Raw genomic sequence first — 25,515 nt, forward strand, 5'->3', positions numbered from 1 at the left:
GGTGGGCGTGAGTAATTAAACTGGATTAAGTTTGCAAGGCGCGCTTGCATAGGGCACATGCCCTTTGGAGTTCCGGAGCGATGGACAGGAAATGCCGGGGCCTGAATCCCCGCGGCGGAAAGGTGGAACCGAGATCCGCCGGGGGTAGCCAACGTGGTGCCCTCCAGATGGTTTGGACCACATTTCCCATCATCCCTGGCGGTTGGCCATGCTGGCTGGGGCTGATGGGAGTTACAGTTTAACGAAACCTCTGGCTGGCGCCGCATTGGCTCCCTTTGCAATCGCTCTCCCGGTGATTCCCCGAGGGCTGGGCGAAATACAAAACACGCGCACGCATGCAAAGCATTTAAAGCAGGGATGGGGAGCCTGCGCAGCTCTCTTGGCATTGCTGAACTACAACGCCCATCATCCCTGATCATTGGCCATGGGGGCTGAGGCTGATGGGAATTGGGGTTTATCCGCAGATCCAAGAGATGGTCTGCTCAATGCATTGCTGCCTGCAGAGCCGACTTGAGCGCCTTCTACCGCACAGGGCCCGGAGGCACGTGTGGCAGGAACCGGCTTGCGGGCACCTCGCTCAGAGAAGCGTACCCCCGATGTGTCCCACCCCGGACTTGCGCGTAACGAGATACGAAAGAAATCCCCAGACTTAAGCCGCCTAGTAAGAAACGTGGCTGTTTCATGGATGACATCAGGATCTGAACTCTGCTCCACTCAAGATCCTCTTCTGTTGGAAACATTTCTCATCTTTGTTCTAAATGCGGGGGCTGATCTAATTTGCCATTTTTGGGTACCGCACGCACAATTTCTCATCCACTTTCCAACGCTCAGCGGCCGGCCGGTTAGCTCAGTTGGTTAGAGCGTGGTGCTAATAACGCCAAGGTCGCGGGTTCGATCCCCGTACGGGCCAAGGAACGTTTTTGGGAAACGCCATTAGCTCTCTCGGAGCATCTTTGAATGCAGAAGTTCACAGGTTCACTTTCCAGACTGGGCTGGAACAGTGGAGGTTCTCTGCCCGCTACTCTGTCTTTGCAAAGTAGTAGATTCTGTTTTGCTTAGGACCGCGATCCACGCTGGCAGCGTATGACCAACCCAGCTGCTGCTTTGCTAAACAAATGGCGAAAATGGTCTTAGCCCAGCTGCTTTAAACAAATCCCTTGGCATCAGTTATCTTAAGTTCTTCCCTGAATGCTTGGTTCCCAAACTTTAAAGGGAGTGGCAGGTTTGGTCATAATTTAGTTTTTCCCCTGGATAAAGTTTTAAATGGAAAATGCTAAGGTTTCTGTGCATTCCTACCTTTTGCAGTACAGAACTAGCTGCTTTTAGGTAGTGTATGCAGTAAACGACTGTTCTGAGGACATGGGGGGAAAAACTTGGAATCTATGGTTGGCCATTGTATGCTTGGAAATAGAATCGGCTAGGCATGGTAACTGGGATTAATCTTGATGAAAGGATATTGGGAGACATTTAATGAATAGGCAAATTAGACACATTCTCAGAAATGGTTATTTGCAACCACATATGATGAGGGCTGAAGAGCCAAATAATTTTGATTAGTTCTGGATGATGACAGTGGGTTGCATCTATTACAATTGCTGTGATCCTCTGAGCAGGGAGTAAAAATCACGTGTGGATTAAAAAAACACTGCTTTGGGTGTAGCCTTCGCAGCCGCCTCCTCATTTTTGAAGCTGCCCCTGTGTGCATCTGTATTTCAATAAAGGCTTCTCTTTTCACTTGCATCTTTTGCCTTTGGGCTTTTGTGAGGGTATCCTCCAGTCTAGGAATCCTATTTTAAATTTCTCCAACGCTAGCATTCGGGGCTTGCTTCTCCCCAAACAATGCAGGTGGCTTGATCCGGTTGGGCCAAGAGTTCCTTTGGGGGAAAGGGTTTGCTTTGCATGCAAAATTTCCCAGGTTCAATTCCCATAATATCCAGGCAGGGATGGGAGAGACCTTGCTCAAAAACCCTGGAGAGTTGCTGATACTGAGATAGATGGACCAAGAATCCAGCTTCCTATGTTCCAGAAGTGGAACTCAATGTTTCTTTTTGGCTTCCACCCACGGCGTGTCAAAAGATGAACAATTAACGGTTCACAAAAATCTCACTAGGTGTGCTCCCAGGTAAAATACTTTTATCGAGCCTTTTCCTTGATTTGCTTGTGGGAAGGGAGGTTAGGCAACATGTCAAAGTGAGTGTTATCCCCTCCTGTTCCAGAGATTTCCCCCATATCTTCTCTTGTGCATGAAGTCTGCTTTGTTGGGGGAAAAAGATTGGTTGCGCAAGACCTCTCAATAAAATACAACCTGAATTTGCTGGGGTGTGACTGAATCCCACCCCAAAATAGTGTGTGGCTGGAAGTGCCCCGAGTCAGTGATATGGTTTGTTCCTCCCAGCTCAGCAATAGTAGAGTTCAGGGCATTTGGGCAATTCACAATAGAACTTGCTTGTCCGCAGGAAGCCATCGTTGCATTCTCACAAGCCGGGCCACTGTCCAACTCTGCTCTCATGCACCACATGACCAGAGTAGCTGGGTCCTGGATTAAGAAACTAGAATCTCAACCAGCATTTATACATATAAAAAATGGTGGCAGCAGCAGCAGCAGCAGCAGCACAGGAACTCCTGATAGGCACCTGTCAATCTAGCATGCCATTGTGGCCATTCTTTGGGAGTTTCTGCAGCCTGGTGACACCAAGCAGTTAAGCTTTGATAATATTAGCAGTACACTATCAACTCCCTGACTGCTTTATGTAACCCACTGTGACTAAGCGGTATATAAATCGCTAAAATAATAAATATGCCATTTTTTAGTTATAGCCGCAGCAACCAAACAAAACTATTTACACATCTCTGCTGCTATGAATTGGAAATCAAAGAATCAGTTACAGATAGGTAGCCGTGTTGGTCTGCCATAGTCAAAAAAAATTCCTTCCAGTAGCACCTTAAAGACCAACTAAGTCAGTTCTTGGTATGAGCTTTCGTGTGCATGCACACTTCTTCAGATACACTGTGTGAGATTTCTCCCCCAATTTCTAGGCAATTTTAAGCACCCAAAAGACAGGCAAGCAAGGGTTCAAGGGACAACCCTCGCCCCAAGCCTTGATGGCTGTCGAGAATACTTGCCAGAAGTTTTGATCTGCTATGGGACACCTGTGCCCAGTCAACCATGCAATGTCTGAATGTCTGCAGATAAAGCTTTGCTAAGCCGTCATCTCAATTCATGGTATCGTGTTACTTGCTGCATTCCGAGTTGCACAGCGGAGGTCCCTTACGACTGTAAACACACAGATCCAAATAACTGGTGGTGATGGTAGCAGTGGGAGGGAGCTCTCCAATTTCATAGTAATTATTTGGAGAGAGAGGGAAAAAAAAACCACCACAATTATGGATCTGAAAGGCTCCAGTATTTACTGATCCTGTAATTGCGACCTATATATTATACAGATGTATGTAGAATACCTGCAATGGTTCTGTAGCCCAACAAAGACAGCTTTGGAAAGACAATTTGAAGTTGAACTGAAAGGTCAGCAATAAGCTGAAAAGGTATTTCTTCACCAGGGATGGCTTGTATTTCTAAAACAGTAGATTTGGGGAGAAGTTAAGCAGAGTAGCTATTGCATAAGGCTCTTGTTGACCTCTGCCTTGTCTCAGTTCCGCAGGCGAAAATGGTTCCCATGCACACCTGACTTAGGAGACAAAGTGCAGCGCAGATACCTCCCTCCCCAATCTCAAAATGATGGGAAACTGAAAAGCCAGTGAGATGTGATGATCTCACCTAGTTGAAGGGGTGGGCTCTTACAAGTTTGTTCTGGGCTAGGGCTTTGTGGATTTGCTGTCAAAGGGTCGTGAAGCTCACATGGTGGTTTGGAAAAGTCCAGGGCGTACCAAGGGAAAAGCAAACCACCAAGTTAGGGCTCATCTCCAAGCCGCAAGTTATCAGCCTCCAGTGTTCCCTCCTCTTCCGCCAGCAAGACCGTACAGAAAGGGAAGAGAAATTTCCTGCAATTGGTTGAGTTCTCAGACTCCTCTAAAAACTCATCCAGCTGTTCCTTTTGCCCATCCTTTGGAACCTGCATCCTCCCCGGGGCCGCCAAACATATAACTTTCTCACGCCGAAATTGCCACTCAGTTTTTCGCTCCATTTTTATTTGGAATTAGAAAAGTCCACAGTCACCATCATGTGACCTACAGAGTTTGCATATTTCCTTAAACATTAAGTTCCTTCCCCCCCCCTTTACACTCTTTTGTTTTTTTCTTTTCTTTTAAGGCCAATAGTGTTCTCTGCCATTTTTATTTTTGTTAAATTCTCTTTATTTCTCCCCAGAAACCCTGCCTTCAAAAAAGAAACAAAACAAAAACTTGGTTACGTTGCTCCACTATAGGTTTTCTCTTATTTTTTTGCCTTGTCATGTTGACACAGCAAAAAAAAAGAGGGGACGGGGGTTAGTTGGGTTGGTAGAGCCACTAAGCTCACTCGCATCTCCACCACACACACACACACACACACACAATCACTCAGGCAGACACACACAGTCCAGAAGTCACAGTTTAAAAATCTGGAGAAATTGGATGTGGACTAGAAACTGAATGAGAGAGAGAGAGAGAGAGAGAGAGAGAGAAGAGAAGAGAAGAGAAGAGAAGAGAAGAGAAGAGAAGAAAAAGAGCTTGGCTCTTAAACTTTCTCTTTTGTTCAATGTTGCATATTTTCCCCTAATGTTTCAAAGCAAGTGCATCTTGAGGAAGACACGAGGGAGGGGAAAGAGGAAAAAGCACGAGAGAGAAAAGGAGGTTGAAAATGGAGAGAGAAGAAAAGGAGCAAGTCACAACAGACCCGACACCAGCTTTTGCCAACCTCGGCTGGCGCTCCTTTCCCCCGATGTATTGGCCAGCAGCTCCCACCTGGGTCAGAGCTGCTGTCCAGAACATCTGGAGGAAGCCAGGTTGGCAAGGCTAGTCTACACTGTGCCATGGGATGAGAAAGACTGGGTGGGGAAAGTGGGGGTGGGAGAGGAGACAGAAGACTGCCGAGTGCCAAAGTTTCTAAGTGCTCCCTGTTTCTGAAGAGTTCCTTCTGATCACAGGAGCCGGAAGTCTCCTTCCAGAGGTCCACACGTTCATGCAGAGATTCCCACAAACCTGTCTCTACGGTGCAGCTCAAATCTTAATGGTTTGTCGCCCGGGAGAGGGGCTATTTGCAAGCTTGGAGGAGAAGCGATTAACAGCCAGGCTGGCTGGCTAGGAGGAAGGCCGATGCGATCAAGTTAGGGGTGGCAGTACGAGAGTTCTGCCTGTCCTTTGAGTCCCCCTAAAACATTCGGCCCTTCCCCTTGGTTCAGGTGTGTGTGGACAGTACAAGAATCCTACACCTGGGAGGACAGAGCGGGAGACAGGGAAGAAAGGGGGTCCTTGCCTCCTCCTTTTTCAGCCGGGAGGGGGAAGTAGGGGTGTTACAGCCAAATTTGGCCAGGAGAGACTAATGCCCTGAAATTTGGCATGGAGACAGAGAGAGAGAGAGAGAGAGAGAGGGGGAGAGAGAGAGAGAGAGAGAGAGAGAGAGAGAGAGAGAGAGAGAAACGAGTTAGTCACATGAGGCTCGTTTCCACTTGTGTGCTTACAACCTGGCCTGCTTTGGCTCGACGAGGAGAAGGAAAAGGAGGGTGGCGGGGAGGTGGAAAGAGGGCTGGCTATGGCTTTTGATTGGTTAATGGATTGCACAGAGTCACAGAAAGAGAGAGGGCAGGCGGAGGAGGAGGAGGAGGAGAAAGAATCTGCCACATCCCGACAGCAAGAGTTGACGGCGCGAGAAAGCCGCCACGATGCCCAAGGAAGGCGGGAGCCGTGCTTGGCTGGCAGTGCGTCGTCACCGCCTCCCGCCGCCTCAGAACTTCTTGGGGCCCCAGACGGACGTCTGCTTGGGGACCACGCCGGTGCCGAAGACGGGAAACTCTTCGGCGCTGCTCACATCTGGGGCCTGAAAGGGGAGAGAGGAACGATGTCTTTCCTGTTCTAAATGAGTAGCGCATGCCGCAATGACCCTTTGCCTTTTGAGCAAGCTGGTTCTGCTTTTAAAAGGAACCCAAGGCACTAGGCCTCATGGGTCTTGAGGTTTTCTTAGCCCCTTCTTCACATGCACTGCCTAATATTGGCCAAAGCGGGCAGCTTCTAAGGCAGACTCTGCGTTGATGACGGACCCAAGCCATACCTTGTTCCCAGACGCGTTCCAGGGGGCATCGCGCACCACAAAGCCCTTGGCCGGGCCCCGGGGCTCCTCTTCCAAGCGGGACGGAGGCTTCATATACGCAGCCATGGCTTCGGTCTCCACCACGTCCATCATCTGTAAGGAGAAGCCTCCCGTTAAAATTGGAGGGTGCTAGCGGAGTCTTGTGGTCAACTCGAGGGCCTCTCGGGATGCAAGACAGATTTTAAAAAACTGGAATAAGGAGCAGTAGCTGCCCTCACCCCCTCAAACCACCAACCAAACCCACACGCTACTTGTGCCAATTTTGCACAAGCAAGGCAAAGCCTCAGGCACTTCAAAGCACCTTTTGCAAGTCCTGCTGGGACTTAAAAGCGCCCAGTCCCCTGACATCATTGTTTTATTTATTTATCATTATTTTCCTTGAATTTTTATTAAAGCTTGAGAGAACAAAGAAAGAACAGTCTAGAAACATCAAATATCAAGCATTTCTTAAACAAAGAAAATAAAGAAAAGGAAAAAGGAAAGGAAAAACGTCCAATTCTCCATCTATCAGCTTTAAAAACTGGCGTAAAATTCTTACTTCCTAGTAACATTCAACTCTCCTACTTTCCATAAACCAACCTTCAGCTCCACCCCCCAAAGTCTTCATACCCTGATACCACAAGTTCACTTGTGCAGAAAACCCGTAAGAGGTTTCCAATCATTAATAAAAGTCAACAGTGATTATTTTCCGATTAAGCAAGACCAGCTCTGCCAACCACCTGACATCATCATGACATCAAGGTGACCTGACAGGTGGGCAGCCCTGGCCACCAGTCCAATTTGGCCCACGCACCTGTGACATGGCACGAATCTCGCTAGAAGGAAGCTCCCCCATCCATCAAGCTGCTTGAGCACCCCTCCCAGCCATCTCCCCCCTCCTCACATATTCCTCTTCCAAGTTGAGCATGTGGTCTATAGCGTCGTCCACGTTTTCCGGCAGCCCTGTGACCGTGACTCTGTCAGGGTCACTGGAACCCGGTTGAGGGAAGCGGATGTCGACCTGCCGGGGTGAGAAGAACAAGGTCACAAGACTGCACTGTCCAAAAAGCATCAACTGGACGAGCGAGGGCCTGGCCGTCACAATTTTGCTTGCCCACCATTGTTGGTGGGGCAGACTGCAGAAGGGTCAGGCAACTTCCGCCCCTCAAACACAGAACAGCCACTGGCAACCCCCCTCCTTACCCGAAACTCCTCCATAAGCTTGCGGATGGCCTTGCCCCTCCCGCCAATGATACGGGCGTGAACCCGGTGATCCAAGCGGACATCTTCGCTGACCATCTCCTCAAGGTCGGCCACAATTTTCAAGATGGCGTCCCGGGCCCCCTCGGCGTTCTTCTCGTAGCCAGTGATCGTGATGAGGTCCTGGACCCGGGCGGAGGAAGGAGAAAGACCGAGACAAAAAGACAGCGGGACTTTTAGAGAAGCTTCATTCCCTCGCCACTACAGATTGAGGGGGGCGGGAGGGAACCCCACAAATGGGCATCACTTTGACCAAATGGGTACATGGAAATCTGATTCTAAGTGAGGCTATTATTTATCAAACTTCTTGCTTGCTTGTTACTTCTGGAGGTCTCCAAGCAACTTACATTTGGAAAAGATAAAAATATATTATACAGTAGTACCTCAGTTTTCCAGCATCTTGGAAGCCAAACGTTTCGTTTTTTGAATGCCGAAAACCCAGAAGTAATTACTTCCGTTTTCAAATGCGCCTTGGAAGTCGAATGTTTTTCAATTTTCTCCATAGACTTTGTCAACCGCCCTTTGTGCCTCGGTTGTCAAACGTTTCGGAAGTCGAACAGTCTTCCGGAATGGATTACGTTTGAAAACTGAGGCACCACTGTACCATAAAGGTTAAAGGACATACAAAGCGTTAAGCTTTTCAAAATGTTCCTTTTAAATGAATTGTGGAAGGAGGGCTTATTCTGTTGCCTTTGTTTTCATTTTTATTATGTATTTGTGGTTTTCATATTGTGATTGTAGGTTGTGAGCTCCCCCGAGATCTACGGGTAAAGGGCGGCAAATAAATTAATAAATAGAAATAAAATAATAAAAAAACCAAAACAAATTGCAGCTCTACTTATAAGCGAGCATAGACAAGTTTTATGTATGTCTGGGCCTTTTCACTGTGGTGGAGCATTATGGAGTCACTCTCTGGGTCCCGTAATCCCCCTGGGTAGAGGGGGCCAGTGACACACAGCAAAAGAAAGCAGAGAGACTCACCTGATTCTCATCCCCCTTATCCGGGAACTGGATGGTGACGTCATGGTCCTTCCGGATCTGGGAAATGACCGCCCCTTTTTTGCCAATGATCTTTGGGTGGTATTTGGGTTCCACGCTCACCGTCAGCTTGAAGCCACGCAACGCCTGAGGAGGAGAGGGAGAGGGAAGCCGGGAGTTACTGGTTGGCCTCAGGAACCCATCCCTCAGTACTCTGGTGGGTGGAAGCGATGCAGCTGGGAAGCCAGTGGGTTGGGCGTGTTTATGTCTCGAGGCTCTGGGCTCTGGCAGTTACCCGGTCTTCCTGCTCTGCCTGCAGCTCCCTGACCCTCTCCAGGAGGCCGGCCCTGGCCCGCTCCACATTGGGGACCAAGCCTGTGATCTTGATGACGTCCGACTGCTGCTCAGGCTGGGGCACCGAGATGTTCACCTGAGGAAAGGGAGAAGCGTCGCTGTCTTTAAAAGAAAGGCGGTGAAGGCTGCAAACCTGTCAGGGCAGGGGACCTACGGCCTAGCGTCATTTCCTAACTTTCCTTCAGATACATTTATAACCCAGCCCAAACAAGAACACTTAAAACTGTGCATACAGAACATTTAAGTCAATTGCCAATATGCAAATATAATGTTCCCTGCTCTGGGACGAACGGCACATCTCAAAGGCTCCCATTAGGCTTTCAAAGTGTTCCAAGCTAGATGCAATGTTCCCAGGATCCTTTGCAAAGGCCTGTTCTCAAGAGTGCTTATGAAAGTCCCTCCCTCAGGTGCTCCACAGAGTCCCTTCCTACAAACTACTTTCTGCTGCTGCCACTGGAGAAAGCAGCAGGCCTCTCCCTTCACATTATTTCTCAAGTACAATTACACCAAACATGAGTGAATTATATAAAAATATATGCATGCCTTGGAATCCACCAGGGACTAAAACAGGCAGCTAAACACACCTATAATTATGGAGCATAATCTTCAGAACAAAGAGCCTTTACAAACACACAGTTCTAGTTTCCTGATCTAGCTTAACTGCCCATTAAGTTTTATTCTTTTAAATATCATTTAAACTGAATAGAAAATACAGCAAGATGGAAGACAAAATACAACAACAACAACAACAACTGAACACCACCAGGAACAGCTTGGTTTTGTGTTTTTTTTAAAAAAGTCCATGTCCCAAAGATCTGTCTGGACAGCAGTTTTGAAAAGGTGCCCTAATGGAGGCAGAGAGGAGTCCCGCCAGACGTTTCTTTGGCAAAGTGTGCCCCAAGGCAGGGTTTGCCACGCTAAAGGCTCAGTCCTGGTTCAATGCTGGCCAAACCTCAGGGGTACAGTGAAGGGTGTCTCAAAAAAAGAAGCACCTAGGTTTAACTTTCTAGTGTTGGGTAACATGGTAAATTACAGATGATTAATGAGCCAACTAATTAATTTTTTAAAAAAAATCACCCACCAGTCTTAAATCACCCACCAGTCCTCTTTAAATAAAAGTGCTCAGCAAACTATGTACCTTGGAAAAGCCGCTTGCTATGAATTGGGCCCAACCAAATTTTTCCCCAAAAGGGCTTTCTACATACAGTCATATCTTGGGTTAAAGTCTCTTCAGGTTGAGCGTTTTTGGGTTCCGCTCCGCGGCGACCGGAAATTAACGGAACGCGTTACTTCCGGGTTTCGCCGCTCGCACATGCGATGCTCAAAATGATGTCACACGCATGCCCAGAAGCGGCGAATCGTGACCCGCACACACGCAGACACGGGTTGGGTTCTGCTCTGGATGCGAACGGGGCTCCTGAACGGATCCCCGTTCGCATCCAGATGTACCACTGTACGACATTTGTTTGCAGTGCCCCCTTGTGGGCAGTGCCCTCTCTGAAAGCAACAGGACAGCATTGCTGGCGACAGACACAAACACACATGTTGCAGTGCGCTTGTGTCTTCATCCCTTCTCCTCCTGTTCTCATACTTCCTTAGCTGTGGCAGGGTTAACGTAGATGTGCTTGTGACCTGGTCCGTCACAAGGAAGCCCAGGGCTGCCACGTGGAAGGCAGAGCGAGCTTGTTTTCTCCTGCTCCAGAGGGTAGGACTTCAAGTTACAAGGAAAGAGATTCCGACTCAACACCAGGAAGAGCTTTCTGACAGTAAGAGCTGTCTGACAGCGGAACAGACGCCCTTGGGAGCTGGTGGACCCTCCTTCCTTGGAGGTTTTTAAGCAGAGATTGGGTGGTCACCTGCCATGGATTGCTTTAGTTGAGATTCCTGCTTTGCAGGGGGTTGGACTGGATGACTTTGGGGTCCCTTTGCACTCTATGATTCTGTGAGTCTATGATTTGGCCGCCTAGTCAATCTGGTTGCAGACCACTGAAGCTTCCTATACCATCGACAGCGAACCCAGGACACACGAACAACATTTAAAGGAAAAGGTACGCCCAGTGTTTTTTTTTTCTTTTTAAAAAAATGTTTAGGGGTACTCTCATTTTAACTCAAGGAAATGACCATTTTATTGTTCAAATTGGCAAAAATAAATATACAGTCATACCTCGGGTTACAGACGCTTCAGGGTTGTGCATTTTCGGGTTACGGACGTGCCGAAACCCACAGGTACCGAAACAGGTTACGTCTGGGTTTTGGCGCTTGTGTATGTGCAGAAGCATTAAATCATGCTTTGCGCATGTGCAGAAGCACCAAATCGCAACCCGCGCATACGCAGACATGGTGCTGCATGTTGGGGATGCTGTGGGTTGTGAATGTGCCTCCCACATGGATCACGTTCGCAACCCGAGCATCCACTGTACAGTAAATGGACAAAAGTACAAAGATTCACAAAATGAATCTGCACCCCCCCCCCCCCCCCAGAAAAAAGCACTGAGTATGCCAAAGGCAATGCTCAGGCTGGAAGCAGGGCTGGAAGGAGGACCATGTGTTCCTACCTCGTACTCCTCCATCATCTTGCGAATGCCGGCCCCCTTCTGCCCAATGATGTAGCGATGGAGATCAAAGGGGACCTCCACATCCACTGTGATGGGAACCAGAGCCTGGAAGGGTAAGAAGAGTAAGGATTTCTGCAGGGAGCTTCAGAGTTGTTTTGGTCCTCCATGTCTATAGAGGATCCTTTTTATTTTATTTATTGAATTTATATACCGCCCTATACCCAGAGGTCTCAGGGCAGTTCGCAGAAGCGAAAAACCAACTGAGCAAGGCTGGAGAAATACATGCAGGCTCACAACCCTGGATCAGGCCCCAGCTCATCTGTATGGCAGGAACCAAAATGGCGAAAAGCACAAGGGATCATGCCGTCTCCGGATGCTGGGAATCACACCCAGCTCGCAGTCTTCCCAGAGACAACAGGCCGGCCGCTCTGAGAACAGGAGGCTGGACTAAGTGGGATGCGGGCCTGACGCCAACAAGGCTCTGCTTACATTCTTACGGTGCTGAAGGTACCACAACCGAGCAAGGAAGTCCAAATCGAAACACTCCCTATGGGCAGGTTGCCCTGACTGGGAATCCAAAGAACAGTAAGGTCCCCAATATTTTGCCTCTTTCCTCCACCACCTCCCCAATGATGTATATGCACCTAGAAGCGTATACTCAGTCCAGGGCTTGACCAAATTCCTCCCCTGCCATGAACCTGCCTGGGCCTCTATTCTCAACACAGCCCAAGCTGATGCACCTTGCAGCTATTGCTGACTACGACACCCCTCTCCCCATCATCCTTGACTATGCTGGTCAGGACCGATGAAGAGCTTCAGTTCAAAACATCAGGAGGGCAGCAACTTGGAGGAAGCTGTCTTAGGACTTAGGTCAACATCAGAGGTCCTCCTCCAGGTACTTCCACCCCCTTCTGAGGAAGGTCTGAAGGGGCGTGACCAAGGAGAGGGCCTTTTCTATACTAGCCCAGGACAGAGGGAGAAGATTCCTACCAGTAGAGCTGCCCGCGCCGCCTCGCATTTCTCCTTGCGCCCCGAGATAAGGATGATGTCACATTTGCGGGGGGCAGAGTCCAGCTCGGGGCTGATGTCGCCGTTTTCCTGAGACTGTGCTTCTGAACCTAGCGGGGTGGGGAGAAAACCAGGTGAAAATATTTCCCTGCATGGAATCTCCCCTCCCCTCTACCTGCAATCCCCTCTACCTGAATTGTCATCTCGCTCCGGGAACTTGATCAGCACGTCGTGGTCCCGAGTGATCTGCTGCACCTTGTAACCTTTGGCTCCCATGACGACCCGGTGGAAGCGCTGCGGGATGACGCACTCGAGGACCACCTGGGCTTCCTGGAGAAGAGGTGGGAAGCAAAAAAAAAAAGAAAAGGAAAGTGGGATGGGGCGAGCAAAGCGAGTTCAGGTTGCGGGGAAGGGGCAGCGGGGCTAAGCGTGCTTGCGATGACTTTGAAGCCAACAGAGGAGAAAAGGGATTTCAATCCTGCACGGTCATGGGGTGGGGAGGCACGTTCAGCCCCCATTATCACCAACCTGCAGCTTAAGGTATTGTTCTCATCTTAAAAGAGAATCACAACATGACACATGTTGGAAAGAGGGGGTTGTTGTTGTTGTTATTATTATTTATTGAATACCGCCCTATGCCTGGGGGTATAAATCAAGATATAAAACCACAAAATACCTAATAAAAATTAAAACAAACACCCAATAGCCCCCCCCCCAAAAAAAACATTTTAAAAGGGCATAGGATGTAAATCGGATCAACCACAGGCCTGGCTAAAAAGGAACGTTTTTGCCTGGCGCCTAAAGTGGTACCTCGGGTTACATACACTTCAGGTTACAGACTCCGCTAACCCAGAAATAGTACCTCGGGTTGCGCGGAAGCAGCGGGAGACCCCATTAGCTAAAGTGGTACCTCAGGTTAAGAACAGTTTCAGGTTAAGAACGGACCTCCGGAACAAAATAAGTACTTAACCAGAGGTACCACTGTATAATGAAGGTGCCAGGCGAACTTCCCTGGAGAGAGCATTCCACAAATGGGGAGCCACTGCTGAGAAGGCCCCGTTCTCATGTTGCCACCCTCCGGACCTCTCGAGGAGGCACACAAAGGAGGGCCTCAGAAGATGATCTCAGGGTCCGGGTAGGTTCATATGGAAAGAGGCGGTCCTTGAGGTATTGCGTTCTTGAGCCGTTTAAGGCTTTATAAGTCAAAACCAGCACTTTCCAAACACCCTCTCTGACCCAGACTCCAGAAACGGAGGCCTACCAGGTCGCTGATAATCTCCAGGATGCGTCTCTTGGCAGCTTCCACGCAGTCCTTCGCTCCCTTGAGCATGACGCGGTCGCTCTGGACGCCCGTCCGGGGGAAGCTCACCGCAACCCCGCCGTACTCTTCCGCAATCTCCCGCAGCACGTGGCCCCGCCGCGCCACAAAGTGGCGGTGGTACTTGGGGTCAACCATCATGGAATCCTCGATGACGTTATCCTGGGGAGCAGGAAGAGGAGCTGGGGGGAAGGGCCCTGTAGCCTCTCCTTCCACGGCTACAGTCTCTTCCCCAAATCATGGCCAATGTGGAAAAGGGACGCTATCCAGCTTTGCGCAATCTTACTCTCCAAAGGTTTGGGCTCTTTCTGGAAGACCACTAGTCCTCGGGCAATGAGGTTTATGGAGGTTTCCGGGTGGAAGTCAGCCTAGTATTGCTGCTCACGTTTATTGATTCATATCCTGCATCTTTCTCCAAGAAGCTCAAGGTGGTGAGCATGGTTCTCCCCCGCATTTAAACCCCACAACAACCCAGAGAGGTAGGTCAGGCCGAGAGGCGCCCAAGGCTCACCCAGGAAGCTTCGTGGCCCAGTGGAGATTGAACCCTGATCTTCCAGGTCCAAGTCCAACACTAACCACTAGGCTGCGCTGTGCCGCTGAATGCTACCAACTCGATAGCTGATTAGCGGCTGGTGGCTAAGCAACTGCTAGGCTGCCGTTCACCCAAACCAATTCTAGGGGTGCTGTATGCTGAGCATGCATATAACCATCCAAACCAGATGCAAATGCAACAAAACAGCCGAGCATCCACATTCATATATATACCAGGTTGCAAATGAGGCTTTCCAGCTCGTGCTGGGCTTGCCGCACCGCATCTTCCTTCCCCACAATGGCGATGATCTCCTGGTCCTTGTCGTCGGGGCTGGGGAAGATGATGCGGGCACCGGTGCGGTCCCTCACTCTGCGGATGTTGGCGCCCCCTCTCCCGATCAGGAATTTGTGGTACTCCGGCTTGGCGTGCAGCTCTGCCGAGTGGTTGTTGATTTGCTGCGGGTGGAGAGGGCAGAGGGCGGACAGCTGAAAGCTTGCCAAGAAGCGTCCTGCTCTGTGGCACAAATAAATACTCCCGCCTCCTAAACCGAACTGTAGAGCTCGCTGCCAAGGGAAGCACTTTCCGTACAGTTTTCTGCTTAGCCAATCCAGCCCATGGAATCGGCACGCTACCTACCGTATTTTTTGCTCTATAAGATTCACTTTTTCCCTCCTAAAAAGTCAGGGGAAATGTGTGTGCGTCTTATGGAGCGAGTGCAGGCTACACAGCTATCCCAGAAGCCAGAACAACAAGAGGGATTGCTGCTTTCACTGCACAGCGATCCCTCTTGCTCTTCTGGCTTCTGAAATTCAGAATATTTTTTTCCCTTGTTTTCCTCCTCCAAAAACTAGGTGCGTCTTGTGGTCTGGTGCATCTTATAGAGCGAAAAATACGGGATTTGTTTTTTAAAAAATTTCCATGCGCAAAAAGTCTGCGTGGGGATGTTAACATTTTATATGAATTCTAAATTTGTTTATTTTTGGGAATGTTTGCAGATCTAAGTCAGCTGGAGACCTCGGCAACATGGGACTGATCAGCCTAATCGATAAAAATGACACACCACCTCTCATGTCAAATCTTAAGGCGTTGTACAACTATGTCACAATACAATTAAAAACATTAGAAGTGTGGGAAGGAAAACAAAAACTAGGGCAGAGTTAAAATTATACTATGTTCGCTGCAGCAGCCTCAAGCACAAACCACTTCGAAAAGGGGGAGGGGTGTGTGTTTAGTCTCATAGGAATTATAGGAGAGATAAGCCGCAGAAGAACTCCTAAAATTGCCACTAACTGCAGCCAGGACAGATAGTTGCTCATTACTTTTTTAGCTGCTCTGTGTGGATGTTGTGTCGCCAAAAAGTACTGCGCGACCATGAATGATCCAAGCTCTTCGTGCAATGGACTGCAGTTTTAGAATCCTGCTGTTTTCCCAGGGATTACTTCCATGCATTTGATTTATTACATTTAAATTCCACTCCTTCCTTCCATCAAGAAACCACAGCCAGATCACATTGGGGGGGGGGGGCGGGTTAAGCCGGGTGATCTCCCATCCAACATCTGACCCGGGAGGGACATACAGTGGTAGCTTGGGTTACATACGCTTCAGTTTACAGATTCCGCTAACCCAGAAATAGCTTCAGGTTAAGAACTTTGCTTCAGGATGAGAACAGAAATCGTGCTCCGGCGGCGCGGCAGCAGCGGGAGGCCCCATTAGCTAAAGTGGTGCTTCAGGTTAAGAACAGTTTCAGGTTAAGTACGGACCTCTGGAACGAATTAAGTACTTAACCTGAGGTACCACTGTACTTCGCTTCAAATCATATTGTGTGCCTTTGAAATCATGCCTTCATAGGCTAGTAATTTGGGAGAGCAAATGGAGCTGGAATATGGAATTTTAAGGCCACATTCGCACCCTATTTAAAGAGCTACTATACCACTTTAAACGGTTGTGATTTCCCCCAAAGAATCCTGGAAACTGGAGTTTGAGACTTGTTAGAGGAGACCCATCTTCCCTTTTCTCTGAGTGGTTTGAGAGCTGTACCTCTGTGAGGGGAACAGGGATCTAGCTGAGATTCCTGGATTCCAGGGGGTTGGACTCCCAACTCCACAATTCTATTCTAACAGCTCTCAAGCATCTTTAACAAATTAGTTCTCAGGATTCTGGTTTTTTTTTGGGGGGGGGGGGGAGCCATGACTGATTAAAGTGGTATAATTCTGCTTTTAAAAGTGTGCCGAGGATGCGGCCCATGGCTCAAAGGAAAACAGGGAGGTGTGAAGGATGCCCTCTGTTATCGTAGCAACTTGACTGCCAAAGAACAACTGTTTTCTCCCCACGCTCTCCCACTGCTAACACCAGGCAACCTCCGATTTATTTGGTACCTTCTCTTCCGCGATCTGCAGCAGCTGCCGTTTCGCTTTCTCCACCTCCTCGCCAGGCCCTCGGATGGTGACCTTGTCACTGCCCGACCCCTCGGAAGGGAAGTGGATGTGCACCCCGCCACACTCCTCCATGATGGAGCGCACTAGCCGCCCCTTGGCCCCGATCAGGGAGTTATGCAGCTTGGCTGGTATAGACACATCCACTTCTTTTATGTTAGCCTGGGAGGGAAGGGGTGGGTGATAGAGAGAGACAAACAGAGACACAAGGGCTACAAAACCCTTTCTCCAAGGCCAAAGTTGGCACTTGCTTCCAAAGCAATTGCCACAAAATTTTAATATCCTGCCTTTCCTGTAAGGTTCAAGGCGAGCAAACAATTAACTAAGATACAATAAACTGCTGAACTTGCATCCAATGGCAGAAGCAAGGGATTAAAATATCTGGAAACAGGGGTGTCCCAAGAGCAGCCCCACATACAACATGCTACAGATTGCCTTTGGCCCAATCCAGACAGTCATCACCATAAACCATGGCTTATTGTGGAAAGAACAAGTCTAGCCTTCCCCTAGGCACTGAATCTCCCCACTTCCACTGGCACGGCAAGGAAAACAATTGAAGCTTTAACTTCCAGGGGTTAAAGTGGAAGCTTTTGGTTCCAATTTTATATTCATTGCAGCCAGACCTAAAACTGTAGTCAATCCTATCTCTGGTTTGTTGAAACAAGACGGTTTCATCAAACCATGGTTAGATGTTGCCTTGGTTTCAAACAAGCCAGAGTTAAGATTAACCGGTCTGTTAAGGTTTGGATAACATACCAAGCCGCAGTCAATCTAAAATGGAAGCTGAGAGCTTCTGAGCTCCTCTCCAAGGTGATGAAGGAGTGAACATGCACCCCCGAGGAGAGGCTAGGCTCACTCCTGTCACAATAAACTGTGGTTTGATAGTGTGACTTCCAACTGCAGCCGTTGTGTTACAGACTGGAACATGTCCAAGCTGTGTCCTTGAGATCTGAAAAGACTAACAGGAGGAAACTGCTTCACACACCCACCAGCTCCCTCTGGATGGCCAGGATGCGGTCCCGGGCGCACTCGCAGTTGGCCTTCTTCCCAGTGATCAGGATCACCTCCGAGTTGCTGTTTTCTGTGGGGAGGTCAATCTTGGTATTGGTTTCCTCTCGAATCTATTGTGAAGAGACAACATCAAACCCAGACCCTCAAGGCTAGGCTACCGTAAGGGACTCTACAAGGAGCAGCCCTTGGCAATGGCTTGGAAGAGGGAGGCAGGCAGGTGTGAGCAGCTAAAAGGTAAAGGACCCCTGGACGGTTAAGTCCAGTCAAAGGCGTCTATGGGGCTGCGGCGCTCATCTTGCTTTCAGGCCGAGGGAGCCGGTGTTTGTCCACACACAGCTTTCTGGGTCATGTGGCCAGCAGGACTAAACCACTTCTGGCGCAACAGGACACCATGATGGAAACCAGAGTGCACAGAAACGCCATTGACCTTCCTGCCACAGCGGTACCTATTTATCTACTTGCACTGGTGTGCTTTCGAACTGCTAGGTTGGCAGGAGCTGGGACAGGGCAATGGGAGCTCACCCTGTCACAGGGATTTGAACCGCCAATCTTCTGATCGGCAAGCCCAAGAGGCTCAGTGGTTTAGACCACAGCGCCACCTGCAGTGACCAAGTGAGCAGACCGCTGTCTGACAGCAGCAGTTGGTTAGGACCCCTCTTAGACCAAAGCTCCAGAGGTTTGCATTGGTTCCTTACAACATCAGAGGTGTCAGGCCAACATGCTGGAATTGACTCTTTGATTCTTAACTGGCTTGGACCTCTATCCACAAAAACCACTTCCTTCCTCAGAAAGCGAGATACTCCACCACCCCAAGCCCAGTTCTTGGGGGAGGGGAGGAAATCGGAAGGAGAAACCCCCCCCCCCACTCTTTTACCTTTTTGATGTTAGCACCTCCTTTCCCAATAATGTTCTTGTGGAACTGCTTGAAGATAGGGACTGGAATAGAAAAACTGTTTTCAACCTAAGGCAAAGAAGAAGAAAATCCATGAAGTTAAATATGGTGCCTGGAGGAGTGAGACAGACAATGCTGGAGAAGAGGAATGGAACCATTGATAGAGACATTCAGAAGCATCTTGAGATGGCAGAGATAGAGCTGAGACAGAAAGGATCCTGGGTACAAAGGCAAAGGGCAAACTCAAAAGACAAAACCACCAGGTTTCTGGCAATTCTCCTGGAGAAAGAATGGAAGAAGCAAAAATGGAAGGGACTTTTCTTTTTAAATTAGGGTGGGAAATCGTTGGCAATAGGAAATGAGATATGGAAATGGGTATGAATTAATGAATATAAAAGAACTAAATAATTATGGATTATTATTTCAATAAGGAATGAGACAGGGCCTTCTCAGTGGCGGTGCCCTGTTTAATGGAAAACCCGATGGGATTCTGTCACGCTGAGCAAAGGGGGGGGGGGGGAGCCAAGCAGCGGCCCTGTTCATCTGCAAGCCTAACCGGGTGGGACTCACCAGCTCCGCAATGACTTTCTGGAGATACTTGGCGCACTTTTCCACTTCGTTCTTGGGCCCACGTAGCTGCACAATGTCGCTCTTCTGAGAGGGGTCTGGGAAGTTGATGATAACCTGTAGGGGTGGAGCAGTTATCAGTACGCAGAGTCAAGGGGTAGGCACCTAGAATCCTCTTCTTTTGTGGGGAGGGATTAAATGAGGACAGAGTTAAAAAGGTGAGCTTCTAAGCTGCTATGCAACTCTGGAGATCGTGCAGGGCAAGGCTATCACAGCAGCTACAAGTTGCTTTGCATCTTTAACTCGGCTTTCCCTCTCTCCATGCGCAACAATGAGTTATAACAAAGGGCGCCGAGTCCTCATCCTCTGACTTTCAATCAGGTATTGCCCATACTTCTCTACAGTCAAACCTCGTTCTGCATCCGCCTCGGCTTCAGCGAACATCTGTAGCAAACCTGGAAGTACCAGAACGGGTTACTTCTGGGTTCGCTGCTCGTGCATGCGCAGACGCGGCACTTTGATGTGCATCATTTTCGGGTTGCGGCAGGGCCTCTGGAACAGATCCCCGCCATAACCTGAGGTTCCACTGTATTTCGTTCATATATATAATTTTTATTAAACTTTCAGTTTTACCATTTTGAATACTCATTTAAACATCCTTATACAGTGGTGCCCCGCAAGACGAATGCCTCGCAAGACGAAAAACTCGCTAGACGAAAGAGTTTTCCGTTTTTGAGGTGCTTCGCAAGATGAATTTCCCTATGGGCTTGCTTCGCAAGACGAAAACGTCTTGCGAGTTCTTGCGAGTTTTTTTTCTTTCCCCCCCTTTTTCTAAGCCGCTAAGCTGCTAGTAGCGCTAATCCGCTAAGCCGCTAATAGCGCTAATCCGCTAATAGCCGTGCTTCGCAAGACGAAAAAACCGCAAGACGAAGAGACTCGCGGAACGAATTAATTTCGTCCTGCGAGGCACCACTGTACTTCCATTCTTATCTTTCCATGGTTCATTGCACAACATACATCCCTGCATATTTTATATAAACTAAACCATTCAGTATTCCATTATTACATCCACCAAAACTTATATACACTGTTGAATTTATCTTAATGCTGCCCAAGTTATCAAATAAACACAATTTTCCTCCATATATTCAATAAACATTTTCCGATCTTCTTTAAACATATGTTCTTCTTGTTCTCTTATTCTATATGTTAAGTCCACAAGCTATTCCATCAGTTTAAGTTGCCATTCTTCTTTAGTTGGGACTTTGCTCGTTTTCCATTTTTGGGCTAACAAAACACGAGCCGCAGTAGTGGCATACATAAATAAGCTGGATTTCTTATGGACAGTGCCAATCCTGAATGTATTGGATTTGTGACCATTATGCTCATTTGCCTTCAGTAGCAGTAAAGCTCTGCTGGATGAAATATTAATTGCCTCTGGTCCATTTTGGGGGAATCCTGCAACGTGTTTAAGTTTTCACTCTGCTAACTATACATTGGAATCTACTCTGGATCAATCTTGAGTAGACTTTCATGACAAAAATATATATAAATGTAATAATTTTTCTTTCCTACCTCAGGAAACTTGTCACGGATCTCCTTGATTTTCTCGCCTTTCTGCCCAATGATGGTCCGGTGGAAGCGCTGCTCAATTATGAGGTCCTTCGTGCGTTCATTTTCCTAGGACAGAAGCCCACACAACCAGTCAGCTGCATCCGCCCCGAGAGAGACCCCTTCCTGCTCAATGGGGCTGCTACAAGCACTGCCCTTGCGCAAATGATTCTGGGAGGGGATCCACGAAGGAGCACCCAGAGTCCCACCTCCTTTATCTGTCGTATTTTTTCCATTCTTTTATTCAGTACATTTCTATCACACCCTTCCTTCAAGGAGCTTCAAGGTGGAATACACGGTTCTCCGCCCTCCCCGTTCCATCCTCACAATGACCTTGTGAGGTAGGGTTCAGCTTGAGAGGAGGTGGCTGGCCTGAGGTCATCTTAGTAAGCTTCACGGCCGAGTGGAGATTCGAACCCTGCTCTCCCAGGTTCCTAAGCCCAACTTTCCAACCAATGCACCTTGCTATGTGCTGCTCTGACTCCTGTAGAGGCAGAATATTTCCACTTAAGAGGCTCTGGTTTGCACGGAGCCAAATCACTGGTCAAATTTAGTCTAATCTTGCCTGCTTTGGGCAGAAGCCGACAATCGGGCTTGGTGGTGGTGATGCCTGGCTGGAAATTTACCAACAGGGCCTTTTCAGTGCTAGCTCCACATCTGCGGAACACCCTCCCTGATGCGAAGCGTCTGTCTCCCTCCTTAAGGGATTCCCAGAAGGAATCTAAAAGCATCCCTGTTGACCCAGGCGTTTGATGTCTGAAAGGCACTGTTCATGGCATCTCTTCAAGCTGAGAGTATATTTTAGAACAATTTTTACAATGCTCTTTAAAAAAATATATATAAACAACATTTTACAAGGACAGGAAGAAACATTACAGACAGAATAATTGCCACACACAGGAAGAACAAGGATAGTTTGAGTGCCTCACTTGTCGTTTTATAAATCATGTAATGTGTTAACATGAATAGATTTTATTAATATTGCAGTTGTTGTATAAAGGATTATTATTTTGACCGGAATGTAATAGAAATTAGTAAGATTTTGGAATGCAGATATAAAGAAAACCATCAATTCTAGCATGCGGGGGCAGGGTGGCACCTAAATTATATAATTTGATATCTGAACGATTGGTATTAGTAACTGTATTATAATTTGGCATTCTTAATAATGAGGCTGTTATTTGACTGTAATTGAAAACTAATAACATTATTATCAAAATAAAATAAAGTAAAAATAAATATAGATGTGTTTGCTGGCCTGGGCTCCTTTGGGAGGAGGACGGGATACAAATTGAAAGAACAAATTCTGAGTTATTAGCCCTCCAACTCCGCCCCCCCACCAAATAATCTCATTCACCCCTGTAACCCCTCCAACCTCACCCCCTCCCACTGCCATGCATTTCCCCTTCCAATCTCCCCTTCCCTCTTCCTGATTGGCTCCTGCTTCTTCTTCCATCCCAACTCCAGCCTGGGGAGGCTAAGGGAGAGATGAAGGTACCAGCTGAGATGCTGGCCTCCCCCTTACCATGCGAGCAGCCATCTCCAGCAGCTCCTTGCGGGCCAGCTGAACCCCTTGCGGGTCTCCCTCAATCCGGATCAGGTTGCTCTTCTCGTTGTCGGGCGGAATGCGGACGGAGACTTTGTGCTGTTCCTTGATGCGGTTGACTGGCAGCACGCAGAAGGGAAGAGAGACAGACAGACAGGCAGGATCAGAGACACAGAGGCCAGCACCAAACCTTTGCAAGCATTGCCTGGCAGGTATCCTCAATTGTCACATAGCCGCCACCCACCGCAACTTCTCCAAGACAAGACAAATTGCCAGCACTTGCGTTGGCACACCAGAACTCACTGTTGGCTCCATTCTTCCCTATCAGGTGACGATGGAACCGCTGATCAATGAGCACTTCGGTGTAGTCCATTCGGCCGAGCTGCAAAGGAATATTTTTGGGAGGGCAGGAGGGAAAGAGAAGATGGTGAGCTCGCCTCGTGGCCGCCGCCCAGAGTGGCTCTGTTGCAATTCTACTGTGCCCTCTGGAGATGCATTGATGCTATTTCTGCCCGGTCTACTCTCAGCATTCTCCTGAATTTTATCTGCTTTTATAATTTTACTGTTAGAACCCACCTTGGGACCTTGTGGAGAAGGGCAGTTAGAAAATTATAATCTAATTATATTCTTAAGGCTTTTTAACAGATTCGGTTTCCATCTCATATGCTAATGGGGGGCATCTTATTTACCCCCACCCTGTGGAACATCCTCCCATCAGATGCCAAGGAAATAAACAAGTGACCTTTAGAAACAAAATTAAAAAAATTGCTTCCAGTAGCACCTTAAAGGTAAAGGGACCCCTGACCATTAGGTCCAGTCGTGGCCGACTCTGGGGTTGCGACACTCATCTCGCTTTATTGGCCAAGGGAGCCAGCGTACAGTCATGTGGCCAACATGACTAAGACGCTTCTGGCGAACCAGAGCAGCGCACGGAAACACCGTTTGCCTTCCCACCGGAGCAGTACCTATTTATCTACTTGCACTTTGACGTGCTTTTGAACTGCTAGGTTGGCAGGAGCTGCAACCAAAAAACAGGAGCTCACCCCGTCGCTCACCGCCGACCTTCTGATTGGCAAGTCCTAGGCTCTGTGGTTTAACCCACAGCGCCAACCGAGTCCCGTAGTAGCACCTTAGAGAGCAACTAAGTCTGACTTTTAGAAGACACCTGAAGGCAGCCCTGTTTAGGGAAGTTTTTAATGTTCGATGTTTTATCGTGTTTTTAATATTCTGTTGGGAGCTGCCCAGAGTGGCTGGGGAAACCCAGCCAGATGGGCGGGGTATAAATTATTATTTTCAGTTTCATTATCATCATCTTAGCTCTCAATATACCAAGCCCCACCCTAGGCTAGGCGGCTCCTGCGAGCGTGAACTTTTTCACAAGATGGTGGGATTTCGGTTCGTACTCCTGCGACTGGGCCAGCAACAGACAACTCTGCAGCAAGAAGCTGCAGTGGCTCACCAGGTCCCGAATAATCTCCTGGATCTGCATCTGAGCCAGCTCCACCTCTTCGGTGGGACCTTCCAGCGTGATCTTCTCATCGCCGTCCGTGAATTCGATGTGAACCTGAAAAGGGACAAGCAATCAAACTTCTGATATGCCTGATGTGGAAAAAGAGATGACCCAAGTATCCCCCCAAAGGCATCTTTTTAAAACAAGTTTTTTTAAAAATTTTATTTCAAAACCAAAAAAATTGCAAACATCAAATTCAAAATCCATATTCATTTTCTAACATAAGCCTATTACATAGATTATCTAAATTAAAATATATCTAATTGCTCTATGCTTCCCTTTGCTATATGTAAATACAACGCACTTAACAAATTATATTATAAATGATATTATAGGTTCCCATATACCCCCTCCCCTTCACCCATGTGTGATCTCAATAATTTACTTCTTCCATCTTGTTGTGTTGTTATAATCCCCCAAAGGCATCTCTTATGTCCTGCGTGCCTAAGGTGGGTTGGCAAACTGCCACTCTCCTGCGGCGAGTAGTCATTGCCTCCAGGTGACCACCTCACGATGCTAAAATACAAGCTGAATAGGCAAAAGGATGGGCAAAAGGAAGAACGTCTTCACACAACATGTAGTTGAACTATGCAATCTGGTGGTACACAATGCAGGGGCGGCCACTGACTTGGACAGCTTGAAAAAGGGGATTAGAAGAATATCCCCAATGAAAGACTAGCAAAAGCTACTAGCTGTGATGGCTACATACTACCTTTAGTATTAGAAACAGCCTCTGAGTTAGCCGCTGCTGGAGAAACCCATGGGGAAGAGCAACTTGCTTGTGGGCTTCCCAGAGGTGTGTGGTTGAATCCTGCGAGTAACAGGATGATGGACTAAGTAGGGCTTTGGCTCGATACAGCAGGATTCTCCTTATAGTCTTAAGTCTTGCTCCTTGAGGCCAGCAGTACACCACAGATGACTGGCCCTGGTCTAATGGGTGGGACATGTAGTAAAAACTTGTGGACTAGTAACTTGCAGGTTCGTTTGCTAGCTGCCCCTTCTATCCGTCAAATAGGCACATCAGAACACCCAAACCAAGCCTCCTAGCAGCCCAAACTAGCCCACGTCTTGCTGCTTGGGTATCACACCCAGCTCTTCCTCGGGCTACAGGGATCATATGTTGCGTATCAAAATGGAAGCATGGCAAAAAGACATGCGGTTTCACTCCGATTACTCCAGTCTCTTGCATAAGCAATACTTGCCTTCGGAAGCTGCTGGGTGATCCTGCCAATGTTCTGTCCTTTCTTTCCAATTATAAAACGATGTAACCAGGCTGGGGCGGTTACTTCAGCTACCATCACACTCTTCGCCTGGTGTGGTGAGACAAGAGGGAGTTTTGTGGTCAAATCACAGTTTCCCTTGAGACCAGATTGGCATGCTAGGTTTTTTTTCCTCCCCCTTTTAAACACATAGGCTCTCCAAATTTCAGCTGTTCTAGCGCGGCAATGACTGCGTTCTGTCTCTGGGTGCCGCCACAGTACCGTTTCAAATATCCATCTCAAGTCGCAATACAGTGGTAAAAGGTAAAGGTAAAGGTACCCCTGCCCGTACGGGCCAGTCTTGACAGACTCTGGGGTTGTGCGCCCATCTCACTTAAGAGGCCAGGGGCCAGCGCTGTCCGGAGACACTTCCGGGTCACGTGGCCAGCGTGACATCGCTGCTCTGGCGAGCCAGAGCCGCACACGGAAACGCCGTTTACCTTCCCGCTGGTAAGCGGTTCC

The 25,515-nt window shown here is 48.3% G+C and overlaps 1 protein-coding gene across 2 annotated transcripts in view; it reads right to left on the bottom strand.

Moving 5' to 3' along the window:
• Window positions 1-4,118: 4,118 nt before the first annotated feature.
• The window catches only part of LOC310828758 (vigilin-like), a 53,691-nt gene continuing 32,294 nt past the window's right edge, over window positions 4,119-25,515 (bottom strand). For both annotated transcript variants that reach the window (XM_083706537.1, XM_083706538.1), the window contains 20 exons: window positions 24,997-25,104; window positions 23,744-23,848; window positions 22,588-22,666; window positions 22,264-22,403; window positions 20,703-20,807; window positions 19,131-19,244; window positions 18,543-18,629; window positions 17,647-17,778; window positions 16,601-16,819; window positions 14,459-14,680; window positions 13,637-13,855; window positions 12,567-12,705; window positions 12,358-12,485; window positions 11,368-11,472; window positions 8,754-8,888; window positions 8,462-8,605; window positions 7,424-7,603; window positions 7,125-7,241; window positions 6,203-6,334; window positions 4,119-5,971 (listed from right to left, as the gene is read on the bottom strand). In XM_083706537.1, coding sequence (XP_083562663.1) covers window positions 5,879-5,971; window positions 6,203-6,334; window positions 7,125-7,241; window positions 7,424-7,603; window positions 8,462-8,605; window positions 8,754-8,888; window positions 11,368-11,472; window positions 12,358-12,485; window positions 12,567-12,705; window positions 13,637-13,855; window positions 14,459-14,680; window positions 16,601-16,819; window positions 17,647-17,778; window positions 18,543-18,629; window positions 19,131-19,244; window positions 20,703-20,807; window positions 22,264-22,403; window positions 22,588-22,666; window positions 23,744-23,848; window positions 24,997-25,104 — 2,703 coding nt within the window. In that variant the 3' untranslated portion in view covers window positions 4,119-5,878. The remainder of the gene's footprint in view (window positions 5,972-6,202; window positions 6,335-7,124; window positions 7,242-7,423; window positions 7,604-8,461; window positions 8,606-8,753; window positions 8,889-11,367; window positions 11,473-12,357; window positions 12,486-12,566; window positions 12,706-13,636; window positions 13,856-14,458; window positions 14,681-16,600; window positions 16,820-17,646; window positions 17,779-18,542; window positions 18,630-19,130; window positions 19,245-20,702; window positions 20,808-22,263; window positions 22,404-22,587; window positions 22,667-23,743; window positions 23,849-24,996; window positions 25,105-25,515) is intronic.

The sequence above is a fragment of the Podarcis gaigeae genome, assembly GCF_964106915.1.
Source record: "Podarcis gaigeae genome assembly, chromosome: 13".
NCBI lineage: Eukaryota > Metazoa > Chordata > Lepidosauria > Squamata > Lacertidae > Podarcis > Podarcis gaigeae.